General features: G+C 45.2%; 1 protein-coding gene across 2 annotated transcripts in view; it reads right to left on the bottom strand.

Annotated features, from left to right (window-relative positions):
- The window catches only part of LOC135386111 (FYVE and coiled-coil domain-containing protein 1-like), a 45,858-nt gene extending 41,364 nt beyond the window's left edge, over window positions 1-4,494 (bottom strand). For both annotated transcript variants that reach the window (XM_064615850.1, XM_064615851.1), the window contains exon 1: window positions 4,420-4,494. In XM_064615850.1, coding sequence (XP_064471920.1) covers window positions 4,420-4,479 — 60 coding nt within the window. In that variant the 5' untranslated portion in view covers window positions 4,480-4,494. The remainder of the gene's footprint in view (window positions 1-4,419) is intronic.
- Between the last annotated feature and the right edge of the window lie 7,734 nt (window positions 4,495-12,228).

Here is a 12,228-nt window from a genome sequence, read left to right as displayed (position 1 = left end):
TCGTGCGATGCAAGCTCACCACACGGCACCCCGTATTTAACGCCTCTCACGGAAGACGGCGTGTCTAAGCAACTTGTACCCTGCCACCAAGTTCCTGGCGTCCTCGGCCGGGTTTGAAACAGCGATCTCGGGATCAGAAGGCGAACACGCTACCAACTGAGCCACCGAGGCCGGTTGTTCCACATAGATACCTCGTAGAAGGTCGACCTGACTGGTGATTACGATACATTGGAAAATACTAGGTGCCGCAAATAATGCAACCAGTTGTACATTGTAGGAAATTTGCGACGGTGTTATGTGCAACACCGTGATGTGATGGTGTTATGTGTTGCGACGGCGTCCAAAAAGAAGGAAAAAAAAAAGAGGACTCAGTTATCAAAAATAGGTACGAAAGAACTGAACCGCGAAAGGTCTAATGCTTCATACTACCTCCATGATGTCCCAAACTGACATTTTAATCATATACATCTGTCGCTGACTTTGAAAAGCGAGCCGCGTTGATACTATCACCGCACACCGTAGGGACAATCTCAAATGCCAGATAAATGCAGTGAGCACCTCCGTCTTTTCAATGCCAACTAAAAGATGCCTGTCTGGCGAAACAGATGCCGGAACGACCGTGGAAATGACGGATGCGCAGCGGCTACCCCCGGCCTTCGCAACGTGCGTGGCTTCCTGACGCACTTGGCCAGGTTTCAAAGACCCTTGTCTCACATGCGCACTTCTCGCAGTTGTGTTGCAGCCGCTGAACTCCAGGTATACGCGATTGTCTTTCTAAGGGGAAAAATAAAATTTCTACCATAACCCATGCGCAGTATGGCGATCGCAAGACACCCGCGAATTTCATCATTCTCTAGTATCTTGGGCTTCTTTGCATATCTGGAGAGTCAAGTACTCAGTGAAACGCGGATGGCATAGTCGAGTGCACGCTGTATTTTGTTTGCGACGAAAATATTTCAACGGTGGCAGAGAATATAACACACTTGGTACAGTTGCGGACATGCAAAGTGATTAACACATCTCCATCTCTACTAAATGTCCGCTAACTCGAACTAACTCGATGAAAGTGAACTACTTACCGTCTTACTCAAACTCATATACCAAGAAGCAAAGAAGGCTCACTATTCCACGCGGAAGTAAAATCGGCAATCGCTCATGGGGTCACAGCTTAGTTTCAGGTTTCTGCTGCTTTGGGTATATGCCAGTCATCCCCATATCATCGTCATCATGTATTTCTCTCTCTATATATATGCCACGATATCCCATCGTTCTAAATCCCAGATCTCGAGATCTACGTTACCAAAATCATAAATTGCGAAATCAAAGCTTATATTTGCGAAGTTATGAGAATGAGCGTATTTAACTTTCAAAGTAGGGTATCATTGAGCAATGTGCCGGCTTCGCGCGTTTTAGATGTTCATCGAAATAATTTTAGCGAAGAAAAATACACATTTCAGCGATGGTTAGGCTTAGAAGAGCGGACACGCTGTGAGCAACACAAAACGAAGCATTGGTTAATTTATTGTCATGAGATGCTTATATACATAGTGCTGTGCCAAGACCAAGCTTAGTTCCAAGTTTGTCGACTACAGGTCCTCGCGCCGGTTCGAAGCGGTATACCAGCGTTAGAATATGACGATTTGGCATTTCGAACCTGTGGATTCTTAACGGTGGGAAATTCTGTGCCACATCTGTCAGTATAAGCCTCTCAATATGGCCGCTAAGGCGTCGTGTGCAAATTCTTCTCAGCAAATTAATCTACGACGCTGCTTGTTTGGCCGCAAACCGATATACGCAATCCAGGGACGATTCTGCGAAACAAAAGATTACTTCCTGTTTCCTTTTCAAACAGCTCGACAAAGCAAACGAATACGCCCACACGGATATTCGTCCTTGTTTGGCGGCGTTTTGCTTTGCCAATAAAAGTGAAAAGAACCAAGTTGATGTTAGTCTTCTTTGATAGTCTGTCGAGGGGTGCTGTGTTCGAATCCGACCACCGGCGGTGCTGTCCGAGGATATCCCCGGCTTTTCCGGCGTATTTCCAGACAGACACCGGCACATCAGTTCCCCCTGAAGTAGGCCCAGGACGTGTACTGACCCCGCGCCCCGCTCCCACTTATTCTTGCTCCCGTCTCCCTGTCTACCTACGCGTGCTCCACTTACAGCCACGGTTGCTTCGCGGTGCTAACACGGAATAACAAAAGGAAAAGAGGGAAAAGTTGTTCGTTTGCGGGAGGTAGTCGCGCACTCCGACTTGTCCCCATTATGCTCTCGCCCGTGCTTTAAAACCTGACTGAGCTGCAACGCAGTAGGTAGTTCAGAAGGGAAACGCAGTGGACCCCGGTAGGACCGGCATCACGTGGGCCTCCTCTTTCCTTGCATCAGCCTCTATATGTAGGAAGAGCATATCAGTCCGCACGCGCGTCCTTCAAAGAACGCCCCTCCTTCGTTTGTGGAGTTTCCGCACCAGATCTGGAATGCCCCGGTCACGGGTTATTGACATTTCTTCGGTTGATGTTTTGATACGATTGTTTTTAGTAACAGTGGTGCAGTATACACGCTCTTATTAAGAACGTTTTGACTCTCATGGAGCAGGCTTATAGATAAATAAAACATTTGTTGCCGTAATTTACTTGAAATGTTTGGGCCTGATTATAAGATGAAAGTTTTTGCCCCCGATTTTGCCAGTTCCCGTGGATTAGTGGATAAGTAGATCGCCTTCCACTCCGAGATTGGGGGAAGGGTGATTCGGGTTTGAGTCCTAGCTTGACACCGGTCGTCTGGGTGTTTTCCCTGGGTTTCCTGCGGAACTTTTGAAGCCGACCCACGATTGTGTCGCTACACTGGCAGGCAGACTTCTCCGTAATAACACTCCACCAACAAACTTTATTATGAACTTTCAGCGGTCGCCACTACTTTTTGCTTCTTCTGAATTTAAGAACGAAATGGACGTGCACACCTCAGCTAAGAGGATCGTCACACGCGCTTTGTGTGTAATATGTGTTATCTGTGCGTTGTACAGGCATTGAAGACAGTTTTGGCTCACAATACTAGGTATAGGTATACAAACACGTCAGGTACCCTTCGACGTAGCGCTGTCATCAAATGCAGTCGAGCGTACATGCGGTGCTATTAAAAGCGGACACATCATGGGTTATAACAAGCGCTGCGTACGTGTCGGCGTCCGTCTTTCTATCTTCTTGCTATTGTTCCCATGACGACAGAAGTTGCATACATACAACTCACACTCAACCCTGGGCATCCAACCCAACAACAAATGTCGCCTCTCAGTTTGGATTTAACGCGGGCAACGCATCCGAGCGCTTAAACACATGACCCGATAAACTATAATTATAACCCTTATCTCCCGAAATGCACAATACCAGATATCCGCTTTGAGATGGCGCACAGTTTTATTCCTTTGTATAACTATTGGAACATAGGGCTATCCACTACTGCCATTCTAGAGGAGTGCCGGCAGCCAGCATTGTCTGCTGGGCACATATCAAACGGTTGCTTGAATCCTCTATAGGACCAGGTCAAGAACCATCAGGCTCACGGAGCCGATTACAGTAATTGACAAACAGATATGGCACTGTCTTAGTTTGCATGTTTGTCAGTCTGTGCACTTTTGATTTATCTTTTTATCGTCGCGTTGTACTTGTATAGGGAGCTTTAGTAGAACCGAGGCACTGCAGGAAAGCGATACGATAAAGGCCCGTTCCGACATACAGCGCTTTGCTCCGGAGCACTGGAAACCAGCGCTGTTTTTCCCTCCTCTCCCGGCTGCGACTCGATGGAAAACAGCGCTTGGCGAAATTGAGCTTCGGTGAACTTTCTCATCGCTGTCTCCCAGCGATAGGCTCCCTGAACCAATGAGAACGCGGCGCCGCGTTCACGTGACGGGGCTGCCTTTCTTTTTTTTTTTTTTTTTCGTACGATGCGTGAGATCACCAAGTACAGCGCTGGGACGAGCGCTGCAAGTGCGAATCCCACAGTGGAAATACATCACTGAATTGCAGTGCTGTGGTGCAGCGCTGTGGAGCAAAGCGCTGTATGTCGGAACGGGCCCTAAGAAAGCTGTCAATTCCAGGCTCAGCAACGTGATATCAGTCACTACAAACGAATAGAGCGATGGCCGCGTTTGATTATCGTGTTTTCGAAACAGACCATCGGGAACACCTGTCGATAATCTAAAACTCCCTTAGATTTCCTCGCAATGGATTTGTTTGTTCTGCAAAAGCAAGCGCTCGTACGATAAAGCGATGACCACATGGGACGGCGAAGTTCGTTATGTGCACCAGCCCTTCTTTAAACCATCGCTACAAAAGGGTAACTAACTGGGTTTACACGCGCTGTACGCGTCGCATTTATGACTATACTCGCACATGGAAAACGCGCAAAGAAACACGCTCTTACCTTTCCGCAGAACGAGGAATCTTGTCGCACGAAGAAAATTCTAAACCCCACCTTCTCCATCCCAAATTCGGTTCTTGCATAAACACATTTCGTTCGCAAACTTTTGCACGTAGAGACAGCGAAGACATCCACACACCTCTAGTTCTCCTTCCTTCGAAACGAATACTACGAAATATATCGGGATGGATGATGCAAGTATTCCGTCCGCTATGATTACGGCAACATGTGTGGATGGGATTACACAGGGCTTGAGGGTCACGTGTCCACGGCGTCAGCTGGTCTGCCCGGTTCCCGGTCACAGCCCCAGTTTCATGTACTGGGAACCACATATGTTTGCTGCATGTACGATTGCGACAGTGAACGTCCTGCAAAGCGCGTCAAGCAGTCTATAGGAAAAGGCCTGCGAGTCATCAGCTGGGTTACGTAACAGGTGTGCAGGAGAGAGACGCAGCTGTACGGAGTTAATGCGCGGCGAAGGCTGCATTACGGAGAAAAAACACGGATGTTTTGTCTGATTCAGCGCAGGAAAATTTGTGAGACGTGATGCTTGCGATAAAGAATGTATAGGCTGTGAAAGGGCATTCACATTTACGAGGAAATGGCGCTACATTGAGATAAAGTAGTATATAGTATACGCAGGCAAACTGGTGGACCAGATTCACGACGACGAAGCTAGAGCTTGGGCACACTCTAAATCTTTTCACATCTTTAAAGGTGTAACAACGTGCATGGCGCACGCCTTTTTAGGTGTAATTTTGGTAACATCATAATGGAGCACGGTTTCGCACAAATTTTCTTGACTCAAGTGTTGTCTGTCCTCCAAAAATTCAGTCTTGCAACATCTCAACATTGTTCAACAGTATTGTAGACACTTGCGCGTGCTCGGTTATCGATAGCGATGCATATATGCATTAGCTCGTACCTACGATATCCAAGACATAATGAAAGCAAGATTTGCACTGACACTTGCACTTCTTTAGTAATGCTTTCCAAATTTTGTAAAATATCATCCTGGAGATGCAATGTTATGCAACCAGGTTGAATGTACATAGCGCACACCTTTAAAGGTGTGAAAAAGTTTACAGTGCACGACAACAACAAGGACGTAATAGCAACACAACAGGAGCTCAATATTTGAGCTCATGTTGTGTTGATCAGGCTTCGTTGTCATGAACGCTACACTCTAAGAAAGAAGGGTATGTAAAGGTGGTGACTTTTATAGTTACCACCTAGGTCAACATAGCGTCTGATAAGGGGTGTAAAAGGGCGATAAAAGCAATTATCATATATCCAAATAGCTACAAAAAGGCGTACACCCCCCTTGCTCACCGAATCAGAAGCTATAACCCTATAATTCTTAGGTAGCAGGTAGAACTTTGCAACCTTTTAGGCGCAACATATGCGACAACTATTACCTCCTAAAAGGTGTAACTGCTCCACCTTTTTTTCTGAGAATGGGCGTCCTTTCGAGACAATCTGCTGCACTTTTAATGCGTTAGCATTATAGGAGGGTCAAAATGGAAAAAAGCTGTATGTATGTGTGTGTGGTGTGTCTGTGTATGAGATGGTGAAGCCTCACCGAGCCTGAGGTACACTGTTAAAACAGAACTTCACCACATAGCACGCTCCTAGCTAACCAGCATTCAAGATGATATCATTCTGTGTCCTGATTTGTTAAAAACAGGGGGGAGGCGCCTATCTGGGACAGCATAATGTGTCCCAGATAGGCGCCTCCTCCCATTTTCAACAAATCAATACACAGAATGATATCATTCGGAATGATGGTTGGCTAGGAGTGTGCTATGTGGTGAAGCAGTGTATAAGTCGACAGGATAGTAAATGGAGGTAAATGATTTGAAATTGGAGTGGTTGAAGGTAACTAAGAGTATGAGGCTCTCCATTTTTTTCTTTTAAAATCAATCAATCAAGAGTATGAGGTGAGGGTAATTAAACGTAATTAAAGCAAGAAAATTGAGTTTAAAGTTAATGAATGTAATATATATGTAATTAAGAGAAAGATTAGATGAAATTAAAGATTACCAAAGGTAACCGCATGTTACTGGAGGTAATTAACGTGAATTAACGTGAGTAATTAACGTGAATTAAGGGAAATTGAGAGTAATTAAAGCAAGCAAATATAATTAGAGGGAATTAAATGAAACTCAATATTACCTCAGGTAACCTGCAGTTATCTTCGGTAATTAAAGGGTAATTGAAAGTAACTGAGGACAATTTAATTAAATGGACCTACATGTAGTAATTGAAAGTATCGAACGGGAAGTCAAGTACAGACCGGAGGTGGACAACCGGAAGTCAGTGGAGAACCGGAAGTCGAGTTGGACCGGAAGTGGACAACCGGAAGTTGGGTATAGAACGGAAGTGGATACCAGGAAGTCAAGTATGGACCGGAAAAGGCGCTTAATGCTAACGCATTTCTCTCGCATTTACCGTTAAATCGCCACTGAATTTTTGATTATGCAGGTGAATTCAATGATCATTACACTTTTCGATCACGTCGTAAGGATACAGGATGCTGCCTATCCCACCTCAAACTTTGCAGACTAATAGCCATGTGTGTGACGTTTTATTATGTTTTGTTGCAAACTTTATCTTCCTGTATAGAAACAAAACTAGCAACGAAGTGAACTCTCACCCTATTTTGAACCCTATCGCATTTAAAAGCCGGCATTGTTTCTTGTCTGTTTTGTCATGTCTTATTTGTTTCCCTGTTTCCATCACAGCACTCAGATAGCGCTGCCGGGAATAATGGGACATTGCGCACATCATACACCTATCCTCTTCTGCGCGTTGCGACGCCCGTGTGCGCTGATAACTGGAGCAGACGCGGAAAAAGAATGGCGGCTTTTGAGTAAGCTAGGCCGTTGAAAATGCGTGAGGTGAGATTTTATTTCATTTTGAGTTTTTTCTTTATTTTTTCTGCAGGAGGACAATGTCGGCAAAAATAAAATAAGGACAAATAAGACTTCTCAGAAATTACTCTCAGTCTGCGAAGTTTGAGACAGGACAGGCCCATGCATCTTGCATGTCCACAGTTTTTTTGCGACACGTGAGCGAAACGTGTAAATGTGTAATATTCTATCGCTGAATTCACCCTGTATATGACATGATTATGAGCATGTTAGGACGCATAGGTGCGGGTATGGAACACTCAACCTACGCGTCTATACTGCGCAGCATTAAAACGCATGTTTTTAAGATATTTTCTACATGCGAAAGCTTATTTACGTGTCCCATTACACTTCTTCAGAATTTCACACTGCACGTTCGGTGTACGACACATACATAGTATATGTATATGCGTACCAACCAGTGTTAACTATTAACCAGTGTTAACCAGTGCTACTATAGTTGCGCCACTACCGTATTCGCAACTTTTTCAGTAGCGGAGCAGCGGTCCCGCTACATTTGAAACTGGTAACGGAAAAAGTATTTCCACTACAAATATGGATAGAGCCAAAAGCGAGATATGGCGAAGCAGAACTTTTTGTTATTCCTTAGGCAGTCTGATGTGACGATCTTCCTCAATTTCACTAACTCTCACAAGCTAAGCACAATCGAATATTTAGGAATATAATTTGTGTTATTCTGTGCATTTCTTAACTTTTTAGTTGCCTAACGCACCGAGTTATTTTCTTACATTAAGTACGTTACAATGCAGCTATGTGAGCCACATAAAATGAAGAAATAATAATAATACTCGGAAATCAGCGTATATGCCAACATGCTTAGTGATGCGCTTTGCACACCTGGTGACGGTACGCAGGCGATTGACTTTAAAACAATCGATTGTTTACAGCGTTTGACATGTTTAGGGAAAAGTTGCATAATATATTTTTCTGTAAATGCTTCATTACGGAAGTAATCTCACACGGGTATATTCTTCCTGAGGAACTCATACTCCCGTAAAAAGCGTATTAAACATAATACTCGTGCAGTCAAACGGTTTATAAGAGAAGCCATCGTGCGGCTTGAAGAATAGAAGCAGGGGATAACAACAACAACAACAATATATAATGGGAAAAGTGATGATGACATGGGGAGGGGGTAAGCAACAACAGTAACTCATAATTCTTGTGAGACCTAAGCTTTGATGCAGCGTGCAAGCAGCACTCAGACAGAAGGCTGTCCATTCTTCTTGGAGACGGTCCGGGCGAATGTATGAGCAAACATTATGCCATTAGTTTGATCTTTTTACCACCTCGTATCTACTTGTTGACGACTCGATCAGCGGTCGCTTATGATGACAGTTGCGGTGGTGGTGGTGGCGAACCGCCTTGCCGTTGCTTGCCCCACGTATGTGGGCTGCGTCACGACTGTAGCCAGGATGAGATGATATGGTGTGCTAACAGATGGTGGTGTGATGTGATTGACCGCAGGGAAAACTCATCAATCCGATGATAGCAAGCAGACGGAAATGTTTGAGGTTGGGATTTGCGGATATCTCGAACAAAATACTGTTATTGCACAAAAACAGTATTGTGTTCGAAAGATTCTGACGAGAAAATTATTAAGAGCACATATGCGCTGTGTGCATTAAGTTATATCTTAAATGTGCATCACCTCAAGGTCAAAATCAAAGCGAATTTATATACCTTGGCTGTAAGTAGTGGTATACTTTATGCAGCATGGTGGCTATGTGAGTGAACATAAATATTGCAGCGTGTTTAGACACATTCGACAATGAGATGCCTGCGGTATGGTGTTGCCTAGAAGAGGGTATGTAGCGGAAAAGTAGCTGCATTGTATTTACGTTACTTTTATTTGGTAGCCGTAGCGGTATCGCGTTAGTTTTTCAACAGCGACATATAGTATTGCGCTGCTTTTTTGTGGAGTAGCGGGTAATGGTATTCCGTCACTTCTTTTTGGTAGCGGCTACAACACTGGTACCAACTAACGTTGTCGGAACAGTTCTCTGGTAAGTCGGCCCAGGACGCACGGTCCCCCTCCCCCCCTTGCGAAACATGCCGCCACGCCGGCAGGCAGATCTCTTGGAAATAGCACACCGTAGCACAATGTAAATTTTACAAAAGGACACTCGGATTTGGTAGGCAGTAAAACAATGTAAATGTTCCCTGTTGATTGCCCACACTACCAACCTTCCTACACTTTCCGGGTCTCTCAATAAGCTGGACGTTCGCCCCCTCTCTTTGTAAAAATTGCTTTGGCCATGGCCGAGTCCAGCCCACCAACGCTCTGCCCTCAAAGATCTTGCGACTTTACACTGTGGGGTGGTCCTCACTGTGAGGCGATCATCATCATCATCGTCATCATCATCGTCGTCGTCATCGTCGTCATCATCGTCAACATCGTCATCATCGTCATCATCGAAACTTGTTGTTAAACGCTCTCTGGTTGTCAGTAGTATAGTAACGACCCCTTTACGCGCAACACTTTTATGGAAGAAAGCAGCGTGCAGGGCGCGCGATCTAGATCACGCCCCCCTCCCTCCCCCCGCAATGGACACCTGCGGCTCCCCTGCGCTGACCCCGCGAGTCGACGCATTGACCGCAGATAGCATAGAAAGCGTAGACAGATGTACACTTGAATATAATTTTATTAACGAACTAATTATTTAATCTACATCCGGCGCCGAATCTCGGCGCCCACATCAGTGCGCCGACATGCAAAAAATACATAAATGCAAACTTCAAACTATTTTTGTTAAAGAACTGCCCACTCACACCTGTGTGTCAACATGCAAAGAATAGACATACACAGTTGTACACGTGAAAATATTTTTTATTGCCCTAATGGAATTGAATTCGAGCAACTCACATATGCAATGATCTTTTCCCAATGAACACAGATAGGTGTAACATTTTGTAACAAGTCATTGCAAGCAATATTTATCCTACTTAGCATAAACAGTATGTTTTAATTTTACAGTATGTTCATATCGACTGATGTCTGAGGAATAATTTCAAAGCAAGCATAATTATTCTATATCATAACACTCCCAACAATTTCTTAATCGAAATCACAGGAACAGAATCACAGCAAGTAATTATTCTGTATCACAAAACTCCCCACAAATTTTACACTGTTGGAGGCACTGTCTGGTCCACACGAAACGTAAACAATCCTTGTTCAGGGACGACATTACATATTACATTTTTTTTTTTACTGATAGCTACAGATGACATTACAGACAGCAGTTTTATCTATAATAATATACAAGTTGCAGCATCGGGGCACAAAGTTTAATAGACGATATTTTAGCAAATAAAGAGACTTACCATTTTTCTAACACTTCAAAACTTGCTCTAGCCCTAATGCTCGAAACACACCAAGCTCACCTTGTCATTAATCTTTTACAGCACAAACACAGCTGATGCAGTTCCAAAACCACACACACACACAAAAAAATACACTGACAGCAACCTGGAACTTCTGCACATCCCTTTTGGCATGCTTTCCCCTCTTTCCTGAAACGTCAGTGGGAACTACACAAGTTTTCCTAGATACGGGAGAGACGGCACTTTTTATGTCACTCTTTCTATTCTGCAAACTACCAATTGGCATAGAGAAGACACGAACTTTGATGATGATGATGATGACAGATAAAAGAATCCGGTGAACTCCTGGTTGAGGTTCTACGTGAATGTGAAACGGCGCGGCACTTCCTACGTTTGCGTGCTCGCATTCCTTGTCACCCGCTGCTCAGAAAATTCCATACCGCCCTGAAAGTGGCTTCTATCGAGTAGCGCAGTGGACACGCCACAGTCTCACAGGTTTCATAGCTAAGAACATGACACCGCCGGAAGCCCCTAATCTCTGCTGATACCACCGACCTTTGTAAGCCTTCCGAACCTTCTAGAAAAAAGAGATCAGGTTCCCTCTGAAGTCCTTTGAGCCCATTTTTATGCTGTGGTAGACGAGAAGTTTTCTACATCTACAGCAGCAAACAGATGGCGCATCCAGAAGCGGTAAGTCCGCCTCGGCATTCGTCATACCATCCGCAGACGTAGTGCAGGGACGACGTTTTTCGTATCCAACCCCATCAACAGCTGCAGAACTCTATGCTATCCTTTTTTTCTGTAGCACAGCGTTGCTTTTACCCCGCAGGAATTGGCAGTCTTCACTGACTCAAAATATGCACTGCGAGCTATGGAAAATTCTGGCATACGAGTCTCATCCGCACCCCTAGTCACGGCTGTGTTAATGGCTAACCACCATGTGTACAAAGCAGGCCACAGGTTGGTTCCCCAGTGGGTTCCGGCACGTTGTCGTGTGGTGAGGAATGAGCAGGCGGACCGCGCCGCAGAAGCAGCTCTCTCGTATCGAGCGACTGGTATTGTACTGCTGCGAGGAGACCGTCGTTCCATTCTCTGATGCCTCGTGACACTCCCGGCCAACCGACATTCTCCGTATGCCACGAAGCACTTCTTGTCAAGTTGCTGCATTAATTCATCGAATGCGACTCGATGTGGCTTTTACAGCTGAGTGGCATTACTGTAGAGGAGGTGGAGTTCCTCTACATGAGTCCTGACCAGTGACGATGGTATGCCACGGAGAGGCAATGACGGTGGCTGATCTCCATGGCCGCGCCGGAGGAACCTACGCAGGTGCTCCAGGCGCGTGTCCATCCTCGTCGTTGTCCACCCGAAGCCACATCACTCCCCCCCTCCGTGATAAAGCAGAAGATGTCCACGACTTCACTAGAGGAGAGCAGCGAGGGCGACCGCGGTTGACGTGCACGGTTGAACAGGTTGATTGCACGGCACATCTTGGCAAAGCATTACAGCTGATAAGTCGTCACGTTCCAGTAGTCCAAGAAGAGTGGGGAAT

The sequence above is a fragment of the Ornithodoros turicata genome, chromosome 2, assembly GCF_037126465.1.
Source record: "Ornithodoros turicata isolate Travis chromosome 2, ASM3712646v1, whole genome shotgun sequence".
Classification (NCBI taxonomy): domain Eukaryota; kingdom Metazoa; phylum Arthropoda; class Arachnida; order Ixodida; family Argasidae; genus Ornithodoros; species Ornithodoros turicata.
This window is presented reverse-complemented; position numbering and strand designations above follow the sequence as displayed.